This window comes from Elephas maximus, chromosome 3 (genome assembly GCF_024166365.1).
Source record: "Elephas maximus indicus isolate mEleMax1 chromosome 3, mEleMax1 primary haplotype, whole genome shotgun sequence".
NCBI lineage: Eukaryota > Metazoa > Chordata > Mammalia > Proboscidea > Elephantidae > Elephas > Elephas maximus.
In genome coordinates this window covers 8,790,744-8,812,580 of record NC_064821.1, presented here as the reverse complement: position 1 = coordinate 8,812,580, position 21,837 = coordinate 8,790,744, and the positions used below count along the sequence as shown (strand labels likewise).

General features: G+C 44.6%; 2 protein-coding genes across 4 annotated transcripts in view; one reads left to right on the top strand and one right to left on the bottom strand.

The window, feature by feature from the left end:
* Positions 1-19,097, bottom strand: part of SAFB (scaffold attachment factor B) — a 34,357-nt gene extending 15,260 nt beyond the window's left edge. For 2 of the 3 annotated variants that reach the window (XM_049876498.1, XM_049876499.1), the window contains exons 1-6: positions 18,766-19,097; positions 14,427-14,511; positions 4,638-4,702; positions 4,337-4,546; positions 2,573-2,635; positions 172-199 (exon numbers count right to left, since the gene is read on the bottom strand). In XM_049876498.1, the coding sequence (XP_049732455.1) occupies positions 172-199; positions 2,573-2,635; positions 4,337-4,546; positions 4,638-4,702; positions 14,427-14,511; positions 18,766-18,954 (640 nt within the window). In that variant the 5' untranslated portion in view covers positions 18,955-19,097. The remainder of the gene's footprint in view (positions 1-171; positions 200-2,572; positions 2,636-4,336; positions 4,547-4,637; positions 4,703-14,426; positions 14,512-18,765) is intronic. The other variant, XM_049876500.1, reaches the window with a different exon arrangement.
* Positions 19,098-19,346: 249 nt separating this feature from the next.
* Positions 19,347-21,837, top strand: part of SAFB2 (scaffold attachment factor B2) — a 36,759-nt gene continuing 34,268 nt past the window's right edge. The window contains exons 1-2 of the mRNA XM_049876501.1: positions 19,347-19,623; positions 20,767-20,854. Coding sequence (XP_049732458.1) covers positions 19,438-19,623; positions 20,767-20,854 — 274 coding nt within the window. The 5' untranslated portion in view covers positions 19,347-19,437. The remainder of the gene's footprint in view (positions 19,624-20,766; positions 20,855-21,837) is intronic.

Genomic DNA, 21,837 nt, shown 5'->3' with positions numbered 1-21,837 from the left:
TAACGGCTGGGTTTCCAATCTCTATGATCCTGGTATGCTCTGGATTGTAAACCTTTAGAACAATGTATACTACGTACGGCAACTTTTTAAAATTAAAGAATTCAAATCAGAGAAGGTGGACTACTAGAATGATTCCAAACCCCCGATGGTAAGTTTTTCATTTAACAGTACCTGGCTCCAGGGATGGTGCTTCAATTTCCTGCAACAAAAAATGCAAGTAAGACTGTGCAGGATGGAGAAACCTACCGCTGATTAACACTAAAACCTAGGATAACTTAGTTCTTAAAAAGCAGACTAGGTAACTCACAATGCAGCGGGCGGAGAAGCGGTTCATTCACGGCAAGCGCCTCCCAGCACTGCAGTCCACCTCGCTCACCTTGGCCTTGAACCCTACACTTACAGGGCCTGTTACCTGGCCTCCTTTTTTGCAGCGTTTCCAAGGGGCCTGAGTCCCACTTCCCTTAGAGCAAGCAGCACATTATATGGGGACTGAGAGATCAGATCACACGTCCCTCTAACTTGAGCTGGTTCAGCGAGAGCAGGTAGTGTTTTCCTCCTTCTGCTTTTAGTGTCTAAACAAGCACCTGACACTCCTCAGACAATCATTTGTTCACTTATCGGTCTAGAGTTCATTCCTGAAATCTCAAAGCCTGATGGAATCGGGATGAGGGGGTCTGACCCCTGCTCTTGGTTTGCATGGAGTTGTCCCTGCCACCTGGTCACTCAGTGCTATCCAGGATCATTCACTAACCACCCCCCGCCCCGATCTCCTCTTCCAACCAGTGCCCTCGCCACGAAGCTTCTAATCCCTAAGTAACACTCGAGCTCTCCCCAGTAAGCCCCATCAATTCAGGCTACAGAGATCCCTCGCTTTCAGTGGCATCTGATTTTACAACCTGTGCTCTGTGGCCTTCAACAATGGCTCCTGATGCCATCTCCCTCCGAGGCCCCTTGCCCCTGGCAAGTCCTACACATGCCTTGGGATTCAGCTCAGGAACAATCTCCTCTAGAGAGGCTTCCCTCACGGCTGCTCTCTAACCCAAACTATAAATGATTCCCTATGCAAATGATGGAGGGGCAGTATTCCGGAATAAGAGTTAAAACCGATTAACACTATGTTCCAGGAACAAATTTAATCATTTTACCTTCACAAGAATTAACTCATTTCATCATCGGATAAACCCTAGGAAGTTGGTACTACGATTATCATCTTCTTTTTAAAAAACAGAGTAGGAAACTGTGGCACAGAGTGATGGAGTACCTTGCCCAAGTGCACACAGGAGGTAGGAAGCAGCATACGCGCCACACGGTATCTATCACACGCCTGTTAAATGGGTGAGAAGGATGCACTCCTGCCACTGGGAAATGACCTGGCATTCTGGGAAGCCCTAGGAACACTCTCAGTTTCACGTTTTTTATATCTTTTTTTTTTTTTCTTTCTCCCATGGGACTTATCCCATGCTGCAAATTACAGTCTGAAGTCTGAAGCCAAGGGTCAGTCTAGGCAGAATGGTTCTCCAGAGAGAAACAATATTCACCTTTGTCTTCAGCTGGGGTTCTGTATTTCCCGTTTTACCCCGGGCATCTTTAGCACCCAAGCAAACAGCATGACCTGGCCCCTCCATTCTCCTTTCTGGGCCAGGAAAGGGTTGTGCCGCTTTGCTATCAGAGAGAGAAGCTAGCAACCCTACAAGTGAGCTGGGGTTCAGCACACTTTCTGGAGGTTTGCGCCCTCCGTGAGGCGGGGGTTCTGGCTCTCTAATGCTCTCCTTGCCCCTGCCTGACAGCAGCAAATGGAGACCTTGTTTCAGTAGTGATCCTAATTAAACGGCAGAGACTAGCAAATGCTGACTGTATTTGATTTCCTCACAAAACTTTGTATTGAAAGCCAGACAGCTACCCAGACAGATTTACTCCAACAGTTTACATCTAGGTAGGCCAGCAGGAAAACTACAAGGAAACCTAAGACCCACATTTATGCAAATCCTACCTCAACGTAAGTCCATATCTCATTTGTTTTCATGTAAGATCTAATATTTACACAAATGGTGGTAAAACGGCCAATGTACAGAAAATCTATACACTTTCTGTGAGAAAGACTCCCCAAAGGCAGGACCAGTCCCCGTGGAGCTGCCGTTGCCAGCCACAATGTCAGTGCCCTGCCCACCCAGCTCTCTCCTCCTCATCTAGGCTCCATGCAGCTTGGGGCAGGGGAGTCCCTGGACGTTTCACCTAACACCTTTCTGCGGGGGCCCCATCCAAATGGATCAGACAGGCTGCCTTTCCCTAGGAAATGAACAAGAACTTCTCAAGACAGGCCCTTCCATGAGCTACAGGGAAGCCACAGTAGTTGAAGGTAAGTAGAAGTTAAGGAGAGAAATCCCTTGCAAGAAGCACGTTCTATCTGTGGGAAAAAAGAAAGCAAACCTTACTCTAAAGATGTCGACTAAGTAAACAAACCCTGCAATGACGTTTTCTGTTGGGGTTGCCATACACACAAGGTCTGAAATTGTTTCCAGAAACTGTAGCCTCACCTTTGATTCTAAAATTACTGTGATGTACAACAATTTACCTGTAATATAGTGAAATCAGATGATGAAGTATCTAAATTGTTTATAGTGTCTTTGTCCTCTATCTGCAAGATAAATGGAGAACACAACTCGTTATATCAACAATAAGGTAACAGAATGTACACCTGAAAAACGAAAAATTGTTGTTAAATGTCAGCTCCGACTCATGGCAACCTTATGAATAGCAGAGCGACACGTTGCTTGGTCCTGCACCGTCTTTGTGATTGTTGGTACGTTTGAGTCCGTAGTTGTGTCTGTGGCGTCAATCCATCTCACGGAGGGTTCCCCCGCTTTTGCTGACCTCTACCAACCATGATATCCTTTCATATTTCTTACTATATACTAGACACTGTTCTAAGCGAGGGGTCAGCAAAGTTTTTCTGTAAAGGGCCTGAGAGTAAATATTTTAAGCTCTGTGTTTTAGGCCAATGGTTTCTGTCAATGCTGCCATTGTAGTGGGAAAACAGCCAGATAATCAAAACAAATGAGGTGTGGCTGTGTTCCAATCAAACCTTATTTACAAAAATAGATGGCTGGTCAGACTACTATTTGATGACTCTTGCTCTAAGCTTATGAGAAATACCACTGAATCCTCCCAAAACATTAGTTTTGCAGATGAGGCCCAGAGAGGTTACATAACTTGCCCAAGGTCACGCAGCAAGTAAGCAGCAGACCTCCAGAGTCTATGCTCTTCATTCCTAAACTATACCACTTCTCATTAAATCACAGCTATTGAACCACTATTCACAAACATTTAGGATATATCCGTACTTTTGTTACAGAATTTATCACCTTCTAAAGGAGGGGGAAAAAAAAACAGCTCTAAAAAAACTTAGCCAGTTAGGAAGGGTGTTTTTCCTGCTATGGATCAAATCAAAACAACTTACAGCCATCTCTCAAATCCACCATTCAAAGAAGACAATTTTCCAACTCCAAGGATACTCAGATCAGTTCCAAAAGATGAAATACAAAAACATTCTGAGAAATGGCAGCACAGGATCAGCAGGCCAAGAGCAGGCTCGTTTCCCACAGCCTGCCACTGGGAGATGCTCAAGGTTGAGGCACCCTCCATATAAAAGACTCCTACACCCTCGTCGCTTCTAATTTTCACTGCCTTTTCTCTTTACCTGCCAAATGTTATATTAATCGTCATGTGAGCAGAATGGAAAATTAACAGCATCAAGATAGGGGGGTGTGTGAGCTAAATATATGGGGAAACCAGTACCTACACCTCTTGCCATTGTAAAAAGGATTGAAGGACATAATGCCCAGTGCCTGGCAGACAGAGTTCAATAAATAAAACCTATCAATTTTATAACACATGGGATTTGTTTATAACACGAAAAAACCTAAGGCTTTAAGAACACTACCAAGGCTCAGTATTAAAGACTGACTGTTAGGAGGCTCCAAATAGATTTTTAATAGGAAAACACCAACTTTCAACTCCTATCCATTTCAGTATTTTCACATCATCCAAGCCACATCACCACAAACCAACTTCCTATGTGTGAAACAAGGCTGTCCTCAAAATGTTTAATGCTGCACCAAGCAGACCTACAGCGTACCCTCCCAGACGTCAGAGATGCCACCTTCCACCAGAGCCAAGTGCTGTGTTGTCTCAACTGCCTGAATTTTCCATGTAAACAGGTTAACTATCATTCTGCTGAACTGGCAGGGAAAACAGAACTCCATGCCCCACGTCTCATCTACCACGGTAACTGTGGGGCTGACGCACTCAGGGCCCATTCTAGAGGCCCTGCTGTTACCTCAGCATGCTCGGGAAGCTGCTCAGGAAGCTCCTTCATCTCTCCCTCAACCAGCTCTCTACTGTCAGACAAGGACTCCGGGAGATTGTCAGCGTCATCGTCCTCGACACAATCTGCAACGCTCCCATTGTCTATTTCTGCTTCATCCAGCACACTGATATCCATCATGTCGATGTCCTGCAAGTTCTCCAGACTGGTTTCAACATCCTCCTGTGATAAAATAAAATACAACGATCATGTGACTGCTATTTGGTCCACCTCCCAATCGGATTTGCTGCCTCCATGAAGAGTCTGCACATACCTGTCCATCTCCGGAGTTTTCCTCCAGCCCGTTATCTTCCACACCCTCTTCTTCTGGTTTACGCCCTGAAAAGAGAATCATTTACAGCATGAAATCAACGAGACATTTCCCAGAAACATTAAAACCTTATTTGTATAGGCTCTAAGCTGTTGTTTCTAAGCACTACATAAATAAAAGCACATTAAAAAAAAAAAGCTGCTGTGGAGTTGACTCTGACCCCTGACAACCCCGTGTGTATAGAGAAGAACTGCGCTTCACTGAGTTCTCAATGGCTGATTTTTCAGACGTGGAGAGCCAGCCCTTTCTCTGGGTGGATTTAAACCTCCAACCTTTCAGCCAGCAGCCGAGCATGTTAACCAGCTGCCCCAGTCAGGGACTCCTAAAAAAACCTGTGGAACTTCCCAAGTTAGGAACACCTTCTTATACAACGAACGGGAAGGCCACGGTAGACAAGGCACCCCCCTACCACACCCTAAGAAGGAAAAGGGTCTGTTCTTGTCCAGTGACTGTGGAAATATGAGGAGCTGGAAAAGGAATTCTGGGTAAGGACAAGGGAGGCCAGACGGGTCTTCAGGCCTGCCCTCTGCTTGAGCGCTTTCATTGTGCGGAGAAGAGCAGGTGACGCCAACCTGCTACTTTTCAGTTAATGTGGAGCCAGTTTCCCCACAGAAACAATGACAAAAAAATACATAATCAAGAAGAAAATACATAACCTCCCATATATCCTATGTATATACATGTATTTTGCTTACAAAAATAGCACTGAACTGCTGTTCATAACCTTTTCACTAACATATTGTGAACATCCTCCCATTTTTTTTAAATGAGCACTGAGCATTTTATTTATGAAGTTTTGTTTTTTTTTTTTAAATCATGCTTTAGATGAAGATAGACAGAAGAAATTCGTTTCCCATTCGATAGTTTATACACAAATTGTTCCGTGACACTGTGATCCCTGCGATGTACCAGCACTCTCCCCATTACCACCCTGAGTTCCCTATTTCCATTTGTCCGGGTTTTCCTGTCCCTTCCTGCCTTCTTCTCATCTTTGCTTTTGGGCAGATTTTGCCCTTTTGGTCTCATATAGATGATTGTTCATCTAAGGAGCACTTTCCTCACGGGTGTTATTATTTACTTTACTATTATCTGGGGTTCAGTTCCAAGTTAGAAGGGTATCTAAGAGCCATAATCTTGGGGGTTCTTCCAGTCTCTCTCAGGCCAGTAAATCTAGTGTTTCTTTTATGAATTTGAATGTTGTTCTACCTTTTCTCCCCTATTCTCTAATAGCATTATACAGAGATACTATCATCGGTTTAGCACCTATGGCAGGAAATTCAAGAAAAGGCTTAAGGATAAATACCCAAGTAATTCTGCTTTGCTGCTCGTAGATAAATTATCATCTTAGGACACCTTGTAGACATGGCAGTCCCAGGACAAGGACTAGGCACGTTTTTAAGGCTTAAAAAGAAAAAACAAAACCCCACATGTTTATCAAAATACCCCAGAGGAAGGCTGTTCCAACTTATCCGGTTCCATCGGTAATGAATTACCGTGCTGATCTTCATGAAGACTGGCTGTTTTTATCTATACCAATGTGCCAGGCAAAAAAGGGAACCTTGTTTTCATTCAAATTTGACTACAGCTAGCTGGAAATTTTTGTACTTTTGTCAATTTCTCATTCATATCCTTTCTGTATTTATAAACATTGTTTCACTGTCTCCCGTTTTAAAGAGCTCTTTACATATCTGTCACATATACAGTGCCTAACTTTCTCCCGGTTTTCTGTTAATCTTTAAATTTTGTTTATGGCTTTTGGGTAAATTTAACTTTCATGTAGCGAAAATCATTAATCAGTTTCTACATATTTAGAAGCCCTTCTCCACACTAAGACTACAAAAATATTCACTTGCTATTTTATCCTAGCTCTTTTTTGGGTTTCGTTTTTAGCATTTAATAACTCTTTCATTCACTTTTGTGTTAAGACCATTTTCCAAATGGTAGTCCCATTTGGAAACTCATTTCCCAGCACCATTCACAAAATAATCTGTCTTTTCTCACTAATTTGAAATGTTGGCCTTACTCAATATTATATTCCAATCTACACCTAGGACGATTTAATGTTTCTATTCTCTTCCACTGGTCTGTTGTTCGTTTTAATTATGTGACCTTATTACATAATTAGGCACATTCCCAGCCAATGTACCTCATTCGCAGCCACCACTAAACCATCAGTAGAGGCTTGTGTTGCTGTATAATGCTGAACAGGTTTCAGCAGAGCTTCTAGACTAAGAAGGACTAGGAAGAAAGGCCAGGCAATCTCCTTTCAAAAAAACAGCCAAACGAAAACCTTATGGACCACAACGGTCCGATCTACAACCAATCATGGGGGATGGTGCAGGACCAGGCAGCGTTTTTATTCTGTTGTTCTTGAGGTTGCCAGGAAGGGGCCAACTTGATGGCAGCTAACAACGAGAAAACATTTTTTCTAAATACAAAGTACTGAGATAAACTAGAAAAAAAGGGAGCTAAAGTGAATTGGAAGGAACGGCTTAACTTCAGGTGTTTCTTCAAGGTTAGTGATCTAAAGTTGAGGAAAAAAATTATGAAAAACTGTAAGAGGCTGGATACTTAAGAGACCTGCATTCCACTTTTTACACTATACATTTTCCCTAACACCCTTATCCCTGTCTCTTAAATCTTCTTAGTAATACTATTTTTTATTTTCAAGTTAAAAATATTTACCATGTGTTACGGACCCAACAGTTCAAGCACAGGCATGTGAGCACTTTCACCCAAACAGGAGTACTTATGTGATAATCTGCTAATTTACTACACTTACCTTTAAGTTTTATACAGATAATAAGTACAAAATTTTAAATGCAAATGATACTAGAGATAGCAGAACTGAAGCAAATTGGAAATCATTAGGTATGGCAAAAATGAAATTCTGGCCTTAAGATCAGGTTCGCCAAAATCAAACTAATAGACAATTTTCACTCTGAAGAATGAAATCACATGCATAAATTACATGTGGAAGCCCATGCCTCAAAAAGCAAGTTATAGCATAGTAAAGCTGTGAGTATTAGCCAGAGACACAGCTTCCTAGAGCTCCTCTGCAAGAAGACGGAGCTCTGCCTGAGGGACTTTGGAAGGAAGGTTGAGCAATCCCCTTTAAGCCAGCCACTAGACAGAAACAGCACCACAGAAACTCACTTTCTACCAGGTCTTTTTCTCAGTGTGAGTATCAATTTTTCAAGGTTACTAAGTACTGCTGCAAGTAAGAGAAGGGAAACAGAAATTAACTTGCCTATGTTTAATGATTAATCCACTTCCAGCAATTAACATAATCTTGTAACTGTATAAAATATTTAACACTTGGGGCAAAAAAAAAAAAAAAAAAAAGACAAAAACCCCAAATCTAATCATTTATATCATAATTGAGGCTTGTTTTTTATTTTCTGTAAACCTCTTTCAGGGATAAGGATTTCCTTATGTCGCGTAAGTGTGTATTACCTGATTTTTCCATATTCTAATTTCCTTCGTGTTTTCAGGAGTATCTTATTTAAACACAGAAGGCCGTCTAATGCTAGATTCAATACTTCATGTGCTAGCTGTTGGTGGACTGGCTGGGAACTTGACTCCCATTTTCTATCATTTCTATGGGAGGACGTGCTCTGAGCTTCAAAACATGTTCAGAGATCAGTTCAGAGATCTTTGTAAATACCAGCAACTTTCCACAGAATAATTACATATTTAATAAAGCTGATATAATTCTAGAACATGTATGTTGGTTTTTGTACAAATCTCTTCTAGCTATGAGGCAAAAATCTAAGTAGGTTACCATAAACTGGCTGCTCTTTTTACTTTATTTCTCCCCTTGATGAGAAAAGCAGCAGGTTTTCACCTGGCAGAACCAGGGCTCACCATTTTCTTCTACAACCAACTTTTCTCCTACGCTAGAAGCACTTAACCATGTGCACCACCCAGGGACTCCTCTAATTTAAGAACGTTACATACACTTAAATGTTCGTTTTACTTAAGTCTTTGATTTGCAGAAACTACAACTGCCACCTCAAAAATCCAAGATAACCAACCGATAACCTATTGTAATTTCACATTTCTACGTGTCTTTGGCTCACTTCTGACTGCTTTGATGGTATTTAACATCACACCCACCCCAATGGACTTCACACACCCGGCACTGGTCTAGGAAGACGTCCCTGGAGCAAAGAGCACATCAGAGCAGAGAGCACATCAGAGTGCCCAGATATTGGTTTCTAACACCACTCTCCAAAAAAAAGGAACCAAGGTTCCTTGAAGAAATGACCGATTGCTGGGATGGGGCAGGAAAGTACAAGTGAGCCTGGAACACTCTCTCGGGCCAGAAAGCAAAGATACACTCCAAGAATGAGGTGGACATGTCAAAAGACACAGGAACCAGCCTGAAGGGGATCCCACTAGGACAAATTTGAGTGTCAAAATAAAAAATGACAGTACAGGCTTATAACCTATCGAATAAAATAAGGATCCTTGAATTCACACTGATGTAAATAAATGGGGAAGAAAGGCAAGCTATCCCTTACAGTAGAACACAACTAGTAAATGTAGAAGGAATAATAAAATTACAAAATCACTATTTGGACGGAATAGTTCTAATCTGTCTTATAGGGCTGCTATGAGTCAAGAATCAATGGCAAACACCACCACCACCTTGATGGGAGCGGATCACCCCTTTATGGGAGTTTTTCTCCTTAAGAGTGGCTGGTGGGTTCGAAACCCCGACCTTTAGGTTAGCACAGCAGCCAAAAGCTTAAGCACTGCACCATCAGGGCTCCCTATACAATTTTAAGTTACAATTTAATTACTTAATTATTTAAGAAAATCCTCATTAGATAACCATCATAACAACTGATTCAAACGTGAATCAGTGGATGCTGAAATGTGGAAAATCAACAAGCTATTTACATATCTCAAAGTATTTTCCCCAGAGATACAATTATGAAGGGTAAATAGTAACTTTCCAATGGAGAACCCTGGCCAATATCACTTTAATAAATGGTCAGTTCACATCTCTGGTAATGGTTGAAATTGATAGCTTGTGTCTCCTGATGTGATACACTGAGAAGAACTTAACACTTTGGGTGGTACTTGTAACGAAGTGTATAATCGAAATCTAATCATGGGGGAAAAAAAACAAACACACAAACCCAAAACCAACAATAATGAAACAAAAAAAAAACCTGTTTCCTTCCAGTTGATTCCAACTCATGGCAACCCCACGTGTTACAGATGAGAACTGCTCCATAGTGTTTTCTGGTTGTAACTTTTATAGAAGCAGATAGTCAGGTTATCCTTCCGTGGTGCCACCAGGTGGATGTGAACCACCAACCTTTAGGTTAGCAGTTGTGTGCAAAGTGTTTACACCACCCAAAGACCTTAACCACACCAGGCAAAAAAATGCATTCGAAAACAAATTAAAAACAGGCTATAAAATAAGTAGTCTCTACCATTCAAAAATGGTAATGTCACGAATACAAAGGAAGTCTTAGGAACTGTCCAGGTTAAAGACAGACAAGGCAGCTGAATGCAATGCAGTCCTGGATGGCTTTTTCTTTGGCTATAAAGAACATCACTGGAACAAACGACTAAATCTCAATGGGCTTGTAATTACGTAACAGTATTATATCAGTATTAAGTTATTTTGATAACTTCTGATTATGTAATATCCCTGATTTTAGGATATACTACAGTGTGTCTAGCAAATGGGCACACATCTGCAACTTATTCTCATATAGTTTGGGGCAAGGTATACGTGTGTATATGCGTAAGTGGGGAGAGAAATATACAGAACAAGAAGGCGGGGAAGGAAAATCTAAGTGAAGGATATATGGGAATTCTTTTATTATTCTTGCAACTTTTTTGTAAGTCTGAAATTATGTCAGAACAAACGAAAACTCAAAACAACCCAGCAAGGTGGAGTTAGGTAACACCTTAAAGAGCAAATATGTGACTCCGCTTTTTCAGTTATAAAATATTCTCAAACACCAAAGAACATTCTACTAATCTGGACTTTCTGGTAATGCCAATACAAAGAAATTTACTTTGCTGAAAATTGTAAGAAAAGGTTCTGCTAAGCAAATTACTGGTGCAAAACTATTTTGGAAGAAAGCTGAAGTTATTTGTTCTTTAACCCTTTTGTGGACCATAGGATATACATGCCCATGTTACATTTTTGACCCCAGGAGGTTTACTGCCAGGCAACTGAGCCACTTTAGTATGTCTGGCATTGTGGCAGATACTGGTGCAACTGCCTAAAAAACAAGGAAGTTGGTCTGCACCACATTTGAATGTTTAGAACCATTCCTATGAGGGGATGCTTTCTGGAGGAGTGATTGTATGCAACTTCCATTTTGGCTTCTGTACGGTGAGATGAGGCTTTCAAATATGCTTACTATTTGCTTTGTGTTACTGGGAAGTTACCAGCATTCAGAAATATTCAAGCAGATGAGTTATTTTTGGGGTGACAACAGTATGTGATGCACTTCCTGGGCCATGGGACCAGAATGTCCCACGTGTGAGATGTGCTCTCACGGAACATGGTACCAATTTAAAAAAAAAAAAAGAAAAAGAAAACCCCATCGCTATTGAGTCGAATCCGACTTATAGCAAGCCTATCCGACAGAGCAGAACTGCCCCAGTTTCCAAGGAGTGCCTGGCGGATGTGAACTGGTCAGCAGCTGTAGCTTTTATCCCCTGGGCCGCCTGGGTACTAATACGGCCCACTCTAAATCAAACCGGTAACAAAGATGTGCAGCGAGCACAATGTCCAGTTAGTATTTCCTGTGTTTTTTTTTTTTTTTTTTTTTTTTCGGAAAATCGAGTAAGACACTTTATGGCTCACGTGTAACTAGGCAGTGTGATGCACCATGGGACGGGTATGTCCCACATGTGTGGTATGCTACACGGAACATGAGACTGACATGCCCCACTTGCAATGGGCACTCCATTTTTTCAAGTAATAATAAACTACCAACCATGGTTCAACATCCATTCCATTAGTGAAAAATCACAGCATCATGAAAAAATTAAAAAAAAAAAACAACCTACAAAAGGGTTAAAAAAGATAAAAAAAAAAGGTTTTATCATTAGTTAAAATATTAATAAAATCTAATGATAAAGCACTCGAAAATCATTCATTAGAGTTTACAGGCTTGTTCCGTTAAATATCAAAACTTACTTTAAATTTCAGAAAGTAACTTACTACACTGAGCAAAAGCCAGACAGAAGTTTGTACTGCATAGTCCATTTTATAGGAAGTTGTAGAAAAGGCAAAACCAATCTACGGTGATCACAACACTGGTTGGAGGGTAACTGGGAATGGGCACAAGGGATCTTTTTGGGGTGACAGAAATATTCTATATTTTGGATACTACCTACCTAGTACCAAATCCAAAAACAAATTCCAAATGAATTAAAAATCTAAGTGTAAAAACATAACCACAAACATTACGTCATAACATAGGATTTTTAAAACAAATTTAAAGCAAAAGTTGGCCTCTTTAAACACAATATAAAATACAGAAGCCACACAGAATAGGTAGACAGCTCTGCCTACATAAAAAATTAAAACCTGAACACCAAAACACCACAAACAAGTAAAGTCAGGTGACAGACTGGGAAAAAAATACCAGCAACATTTTATATAAAACCCTTGTAACTCAGTGTGACAAACAACCCAGGAGAAAAACGGGCAAAGGGCATTAAAAGGCAATTCAGAAAACATAAATGCCCAATTATGAGAAGTCGGTTAATCTGTGAGGAAACGCAAATAAAACTTTTACCTGTGGAAAAATGTAGATTACTATAACGGAAGTTTTCTTCTATACAATAGGCAACATTTAGAAAGAGAACATTCTCTGTTAAACGAGAATTTCAAGAAATAGGCACCCTTACCTCTACTGATAGGAGTATTAACCAGTTGTATTAACCAATATTAACAGCCTGTTGGAGAGCAATTTGTCTGTAGCTATATGAAAATAAATTGCACAACCAACCTGACTCTGGATTTCTAGTACTGTATAGAAAAATGTATTTCTACAACTGGTTATTGGCACCATTGAAAGTTGGAAGTGCTGAGTGAAAACTGGCAACCACCTCACCAGGTGACTGAGGAACGTAGTTGTGGTACATTCACAAGGAGAATTACTATTAAGCTGTCAAATCAGAATGAGGTCTATTTGCTTTAGCTGTAGCACCATGAAAAGATATCCTTGACGTGTTGATTGAAAAATGAAAATTACAGAACATTACCTGTAGTTGTTACTGTTAGGTACCATCAGGCAATTTCGACTTAAGAGAACCCAAGTGACAAAGTAGAACCGCCCCACAGGGACTTCTAGAGTAGAACCTTATTTTCTTTAAAAGGACAAAAAACCACTTTATGTATCTTTACACACCAGGTAGTTGTTTGTAAGTGTTTATTTCAAATGACTGCATTCCCACAAAAAAGTCTGCAACAGTACGGCCAAACTTTTAACGGTGGGTTGCCCCGACAGAGAAAAAAACAGCTATTCTTTTCACTCAATGAGTGTATTTTTAAAAGAGCTTTTATGTAAATGTTTATTAAAAGACAAAAAAGGGGGGGACCAAAAAGGAGATGTACAGGCTGTTTTCCCCTCACTGCGATAGTCTTTAACTGGTTTTGTGTGTTGATTTTCCAGTACTCTTTGCATTGGCACACACATTTACTTGGCAAAGCCAAAAATGCATCATGTACCGCAGACTACAGAAGTGATTTCATTTCAAAGTGAAGTCACTGACTGCTGTTATCCCAGGGCTTACATCAAACTGTCTGGCTGACACTGGTGCCTGCCTCTGAGACATCTCAAACCCAATTCTTCACTGCTGACCAGGTGCAGAGTAACATAAAGATTTCATTTTGTTTTGGTGCCTGAGCAATAAGACCTTAAATTACAAGAGAACTTTCAGGACAGTCCAAAGACCCAATTTTAGCTTGTTCCTTCTTCAAACAGTAGTTGAATGTTACACTGAGTTAAAGTACTCAGTCAGTACTGAGGGAGAAGAGAAAGATAAGGAAGATATGGCCCTTGTACTCTACAATTTGTCTATGACAAGGCAGGATGACATAAGTCTAAAATCAAGGGATAAGGATCTAGGCTATGGGAGTGTGGGGGACCTACGGAGGAAGAAATTATTACTGTGGGATCGGAAGTAGTCTCTTGATGAACTAGGCCCTGGAAACAGACAGGTGGGGAAGAGGAGTGGGCAAAGCACCTAAGCTCAGGCACAGAGGGCCAAGAGAGTGAACCCTGTGTTCGGGGCTTGACTAAAGCCCAAGATGTATTAGAGGGAGGAGGCGGGACAGGAAACAGGAAAGGGAGAGACAGGGAGGGTCATTAAGGCCATGTGGAATGTGCTTTTATTCTGTAGGCAGTTTTTGAAACAAATGTCTGTAAAACTAACATTTCTGTTTTGGCCAGGTGATATTTAAAAGGGAAGTTTTCTCTACGAGTCAGAGCAAGTGAAAATTCAACCTTAAATACTCTGTATTTAAAGAACTTGAAGGTTCTGGGTAAGTACACGCAGTTGCCAACCGTACACAGGAAAACGAATAGAAGCCTGAATCTTCCTCCCATTCCCTTTGCCAGGTACCATGGTAACACCATGCAATGCTGGGATCTCGAGAGAACATGTGAAGCCACAGGACTCCCCACGTGCCCAAGTAAACCTAGCTCTCAACATCAGGAATGTTTATAAAACCCTTGATACCTTTGCTGGATCTCTTTGATGTTTTCTTGTTTCCTTCGGAGGTAATCTCAATTTCATCAGGATTACCCCCTTCATCTTCAATCGCCTAAAGGGAGAATAAAAAAAAAGTTGACCAAAAAAGCCAGTACACGACCGACTTCCAGAACAAACCTTCAGGTGAGAAGAGGACTTAAAGACCTGATGAGGTGGAAATGCCCCTCTCGCCCAAGAGCTATCCCACCATCTCTTACTCTATGTCAGAGCAAGGGCTGCGGAGCAGACTACGTTGTGAGCTGTGTGGTCTTGGGCAAGTTTATTCAATTGCCCTAAGTTTCCTTTTCTTCCGAAACCTGGAGCTAATAATAGTACGTACCCTGGAAAGCTGTTGCAAGGGCTCTATAATCCGCGTAAAGCAAGCGCTCGACAAACGTCAGGCTTCTTTTAAGTATTATCACCACCACAATCTGTTCCATTCCATTCTTGGGCCCAAGGGAACTACATTAACTCAAACAGAAAGGCACACTTTGTGATTTCCTGACTTTATCCAACAGTGTGCTGTTTAACCTCCCTCATGCCATGCCTGCATTCGGTACTGTCTGGATAGAGCGCTAACACTACTGGCCTCCCGGAGTTTCTAACGTGTGTCAGGCATAGTACCAGACTCGACACACGCCACCTCATCCAATCACAATTGCATCTGTGACTGACCCCTAAGATCCTACTCTCAACAACTAGGTGACCCTGCCTCATGTGATACTGAATTAGATCTCTGAGCAAACCTGACTCCCACACCAAGAGCTCCAGTCCTTCACTCGAATGGCCCCCATATTCAGCAGTGTCTGACACCTAGTAGGCACTCAGCATACCAGTGATGAACAATCCCAATGATGGCATCCCTAGAAAGCCGGCTTCGAGTTTAGATTTTACTGATATCCCTTTCTCTTTTTACTATGATACCTTGTGAACACAAGTTTACCTTAAACCCACTTTAAATCCTGTGTTTTATTTAGAGGGAGTTTTAAAAGCAAAAGCTCTGCAGCTAAGCAAAAGGCCAGCAGTTCGAACCCACCAGCTGTTCCGTGGGAGAAAAGATCTGGCAGTCCGCTACCACAGATATTTACAGCCTGGGAAACCCTATGGGACAGTTCTACTCTGTCCTCCAGGATTGCTATGAGTTGAAATATACAATGGTAACGGGTTTGGTTTTTTTCTTTTGCGGGGGAGGTCAGAAGTCTTAAAGATTATCACGGAGTTTCCCGGAACACGGTTTAGGGGCTCCACAGCTAGTCTGGTAGCAGACGCAAGGAAAGTCTCTGCTCTCACGGGAACCAGAAGTAGGAGCTCTGCTCTAGGGTCAGAAAAGCAAACCAGAAAGTCCCTCACCCTCTTCCTCAGGAAAGTCAGTTACGCAACACCCTGAGCCAGCAACAAAAGGAGCAGAAGGGAAGAACTGCCCCAGGTGGGAGGGGTCCTATTCCGGCCCTCAGTGTGTCTCTCCTGGGTGCAGTGTTTACAAGGTTAGCCTGAGGGAGACTGTGTGCTGAGTCATCCTTATAAAATCGTCAATGTTTTTAGTTGCTATTGCGTCAATCCCGACTAGTACTGACCTCCCCCACTCCACCAAAAAAAAAAAAAAAAAAACCTGCTTCGCGGAATCAATTCCGACTCACAGGGACTCTTTAGGATGGAGCAGAACTCATGAGTAGACCTTTGCAAAATTAGTGTTCCCTCCATCTCCTGTTCCTTTGCCCTTCTTAGAGAAATAAGAGAGATATTAACTGGATGACAAAAGCAGGAGAGAAAAACAGCGGTATCCTTTTTGGCCGGGAGAGCAGACGGGAGTATACGCTGATGGTATTTGAGAGAGGAGGAGGGATAATCTGTCCCCTCAGAGATGATACTGATGGGGGATTCCTGGAGCGACAGCCAGTCTCTCAGCCAGCAAACTGACAAGAAGATTCAATACCATCATACCAGCTTTGTAGAGTATATACAGGCTCACGTGCTGCCTGGGAAGGACAGGGTAAAAACCCTCGATTAGGCTTTGCTGACGGGAGCCCCGCTATCGGTAAGAAAAATAGACCACGTCTTCCCACCCTCTTGGTCACATCTTGGTCAGAGAACTTCCTTGCCCTGCCTAAAAGGAGACAGTATTCATAGTAAAAAGAACAGAGGCTTCCATTAGAAAAGCCCAAATAACCCTGGGCAAGTCAAATAACCCCTCCTGAGCTTCATTTTATAGGGATGCTATGAGTCGGAATCAACTCGAAGGCACTGGGTTTGGTTTTTCATTTGGTGAGCTTCATCTTCCTCATCAGGGAAACGGGAAATAATTCCTACTTCCTCTTAATACCAATATATAATGAAATCCTGATTCTCGGTTGTTTGGGAGACAGAAGGGTGGAATGAGTCACCAGCCCCACCGTCTGCAGGACAGGGTTGGGGGGTAGGTGGCAAGGCTGAGACATTACCCTGGAGAGATACCAAGGCCTGGGCAAGCAAAGAAGGAAGTCAAAAAGAATGAGGAAAATGCAAGGAGAGTAGGAGGGCACTGTTGTTAGGTGTTGTTGAGTTTATTCACACTCATGGTGACCCCACGCAAGAGAGTAAAACTGCCCCAGGGGGTTTTCTTGGCAGTATAGCTGGGTGGGTTTGAACCTCCAACTTTCGGGTTAGTGGCCAAACGCTTAACCGTTGCACCACCAGGCTCCTTAAAAGCGCACTAACTTACTTAATTGTGCTTTTCACATCGATCCCTCAGAATAAAATTCTCAAGACGGGGTTGTTGCTAGGTGCCGTCGAGTCAGTTCTGACTCCTAGGAACTCCGTGCGCAACAGAATGAAACACCACTCAGTACTGCGCCAGGTTAGAGCCCCTGTTTTGCAGGTAACAAAATGGTGGCAAAAGAGTGAACTACGATAAACCCGCTACCTTCGAGCTGATTCCGACTTATAGCGACCCTGCAGGACACAGGAGAACTGCCCCACACAAGGAGCGCCTGGTGGATCTGAACTGCCAACCTTTTGGTTACGAGCTATGATAACCCGGTTATGAGCTATGATAAAATAGCGATGACTTATTTAGATGGGCCAGGCAATATGCCCAGCCCATTTGATGCTCTTCAATTTAATCCTAAAACGAAAGCACCATTATTCTCTTCTTTGCACAGAAAAAGCAAGTTCAGATGGGATTAAATGCCTTGCCTGCCCATGGTTAGGCCACTAAGGCCTGGCAGAACCCTGAGTCCCTACTCGTCTCTTGGTGAAGCTCCGCAGCTCTCCTTCACTCCTCTCTAAGCCTTACTGTACTATACATTTATTTGCTACTGTAAACACCAAAGAGGCCTCGTGGAGTGGTGGTTAAGAGCTTGAGCTGCTAACCAAAGAAGCCAGCAGTTTGAATCCACCAGCCATTCCTTAGAAACCCTTTGGGGCTGTTCTACTGCGTTGTACAGGGTCGCTATGAGTTGGAACCGACTCGACGGTAATCGGTTTGAGTAAATACTAAGAGCCTCGATGGCACGCAGATTAAGCGAGATATCCTAACTGAAAAGCTTAGTTACAACCTACCCGGCTACTCTGTAGAAGAAAGGCCTGGCGATCTGCTCCCATAAAAAGTACACCCAAGAAAACCCTATAGGGGCAGTTCCACTTTGTAACACATGGGGTAGCTGTGAGTCGCAATCAACCCACGTCACCTAACAATAACTAAATACCATCATCCTCTCATTTCCTCCCGATTAGTGCTGGTAAATCGTTAAACGCTTTCCTCTTTGTTTATTTTGTAACTGACCCCCATACCCCGGGCTTTTGGGCCCTAACGGTCGAGGAGGATCTTCCCAGAGAAAAACGCGCTCAGGAGCCCAGCCGGCCTGGATTCAAACCCCGACGCCACCCTTTCCTGGCCGTGTGACCTTGGCCGAGTCCCTTAAGGTGAACATTTCAGGTTCCCAAGTCTAGTTACAGACGATAGGATGAGACAACGAGAGGAAAGCCCTCGACGTAGTGGCTGATGCAGAAAACACAAGCCCGTGGCCGATGTCACCCGTCACCACGAGCTGCGGACCGAGACCGTTTCCCCCGTCCGCATTGCTTTTTTTTTTTTCCCCTCCTCTTTTCCCCGCCACAATGCAGCGCTGGGATTTGAACCCGGGCCCCGCTGGCCTCAGAAATCACGCTCTCGGCCTTTAAGCTCCCGCTGGGGCCTGGGGGCAGCCGAGAGCGGCGCGATGCGCGGGGACTCGCGCCAGGCCGGGCAGGCCTCAAACGGGGCCGGGGGCGGACCTGAGGGCGAGGAAACAACCGTCGCGGCCGCGGGGACCCTCAACCCTCTTTTCACCCCCACCCCCCAAAGATCTACCTTTTTCAGGCGCTCCATCAAAACGCTCTTGTTGCCGCTGGAGTCCAGATTCCGTTTCTTCAGCTCCGCCCGCAGGTCGATCACCCGCAGATCGCTGAGACGGCGCGTCCCGGTCTCCGACGAGGCGGAGCTCAGAGCAGCTGCGCCCACCGCACCCGAATCGCCTAGGCCTGACAGAGTCTCCGCCATTCCAGGGACCCTGGCTCCGCCGCCCACTTCACACAGAACCGGGCCGGTTGAATCTCGGCTTCTAGCACAAAATGGCGCCGCCTGAGAGGGAACCGCTCCAGCCGCCCCGGCGCGCCTCGCTTTTGCGCAGACGCACTCGGCGCGAGGACGACGCTTCGGGACGCATCTGCACATGCGCGGTAAAAGCCTTGGCGGGGGGTGCGCGCAGGCGCGTTGCGCCCCAGCAGCCTCCCGCCGGGGATGGCCGAGAAACTTGCGTGCTGCAGTTACGGCGCTTGCGCGTTGTGGCGGGGAGCGTGCGGTTGGTCGGCGCGCGAGCGCGCGGGAGGTTAAGAACGCTGGTTGGGGCAGCGCGCATGCGCGCCGGAAAGCGGGGCGGGAGGAAGCGAGTGCGTTTTCCTCTAAGGCGGCGCCATTTTGTGTTCAGAGCCTCTACAGCTGCCGGCGGTGTGGGAAGTAGGTGACGGAGACGGGAAGCCCAGGATGGCGGAGACTCTAGCAGGGCCGGGCGACTCGGGCTCTGACACGGCCGCTGTCGACTCGAGCGCCTCAGAGACCGGGACGCGGCGGCTCAGCGATCTGCGTGTGATCGATCTGCGGGCGGAGTTGAAGAAACGGAACCTGGACACGGGCGGCAACAAGAGCGCCCTGATGGAGCGGCTCAAAAAGGTGATGCTTGGGGCCCCGGGGTGGCGTGGGGGGCCGAGGCACGCCCCCTTGCTGGCCTGGAGCCCGGGCCCGGGGCGTCCCTGCCCGTCCCCCTCGTAGGGACCCCGGCTCGAGCTGTCCGGGACCCGGGGACCCGATTTTGTGACCTTGGCCCGTCACCACTCCACGCTGTGCCCTGCTCCCTTCCCTCCTTCAACCCCTCGCCTCAAGTGCTCTGAAAGCCGGACTTTTTAGCCACCCGGGTGGCCTTTGGCCTCCTCCCGGGGCTCGGCTTTGAGTCTCAACTCTATGACCTTGGCTAAGTGCCTTGCTCTCTCTCCGTGCGTCTCAGTTTCCTCCCCTGGAGCATGGGGTCGCCGACCTAACAGGGAGTGTGAAGAGTCTTTGAGATTTTACAGGAAGAGCGGGCTGGTCCCGTTCCTGCCTCAGGACCTTTGCACTTGCTGTGCCCTCAGCTTGGACTGTTCCTCCCCTTATCGTTTCTGGTCTGTGTGATATGTCACTTCCTTAACTGCCCTGTTGAAAGTGTTGCTCCATCTCCCCGTCTTCCACTTTATCATCCTGTGCAGTCTGTTAGCACAAACCAATATACGTGGGGATTCTCTCCACTATTAGAACAAGCTTCAGGGTAGAAACCTTGTCAGTTCCCGTTTGAGTGACCACTCTTATGCCAAGGACATGGAAGGCACTGAAATACCTCATGAGTGAAACCACCAACCTTCAACCTAACCTGGCAGTTTGCTCTTCCCCAGAGGTCAAAGATGGCCTGTTGAACACCACCCAGCCCTTCACCCATGCAGGATCAAGTTCAGCCTGTCCGTTACTTGTTTCAGCATTAACTTAAAGTTAGGAGGTTGGGCAGTGCCCATTTCAGACCTGGTCATTGACCCCATTGCTGGAGCTCCGGCTCACAGACCCCTGCGGTGTGCCTTTCCTTTGACTTTGGGCATTGGGCCCAGAGAGAACCCAAGTTGTACTGAGTCCATCCTGTGCCTTTTGGGCTTGCAGTCCCAGATAGCAGAAGCAGAGTTGAGTTTTACAAAGAAGGAATTGCTTTTGTTTACTGGGAGATTGTTACTTATGAAGAACAGCCGGTGCCAGGCAGCATTTGATAATGTTGTAAATTTTGTTTTTTCCTAGTAGGCAGTTAAGGAAGAAGGTCAAGATCCTGATGAACTTGACATAGAGTTAGACGTCACCAGCAAGAAGACTACAAAGAAATGTGTTAAAGGTATCCATTTGTACTTATTGTTGTTTGATGCTTGAGTGTTTGGAGAACTTGCTGTGTGCCCTTTAGTAGATTTTAACTCATAGCAATGCCATGGGACAGACTAGGGTGCCCCATAGGGTTTTCTAGGGAGAAGGAGCCTTGGTGCTGCAATGGTTAAGTGCTTGGCTGCTAACAAAAAGGTCAGCAGTTCAAACCCACCAGTAGCTCTGCAGCAGAAAAGACTTGGTGATCTGCTCCCTATGGGGGCAGTTCTATCTTGTCCTGTAGAATCACTGTGAGTTGGGATTGACTGAGCAGCACCCAACAACAACAGCCTTTCTCCCACAGAGCTTCTGGGTGGGTTCGAACCTTTCAGTTAGTAGTTGAGTGCTTAACCATTGCACTGCCAGCGTTCTTTTTAGAGAATTTGGAGAACTGGTTGTTAGCACTCGTCTAGTTCTCTCTGCCCGGTGGGGAAGGATCTCTTTAACCCTTAGTGGCCCTGCTCAAAGAAGCAGGCTTACTCTTTGTCACCTAATAAACAGTCGTGTCAAGGGTGCTGGAGGAGCCAAGATAAGCGCAGGCAGTAAGCAATTGCTGTTGGCGTTGGGATTAAAAAGAACCAGAGGAAGGCATACTTTTCAAGCTGCCCCAGCTGACCTGACCAACCAAATACCCCTGCTGGGCTTCCTTTCTGCTTCAAAATACAGGCTTCAAACCAAGGAAAATGACAACAACCCAAGACTGAACGTTGTTAGGTGCCGTCCAGTCAATTCAGACTCATGGCGACCAATGTGACAGAGCAGAACTGTCCTGTAGCATTTTCTAGGCTGTAATCTTTACAGGGGAAACCCTGGTGGTGTAGTGGTTAAGAGCTACAGCTGCTAACCAAATGTTGGCCGTTTGAATCCACCAGGAGCTCCTTGGAAACCCTATGGGACAGATCTGCTCTGCCCTATAGAGTTGCTATGAGTCAGAATCAACCGAACGCCAATGGGTTTTTG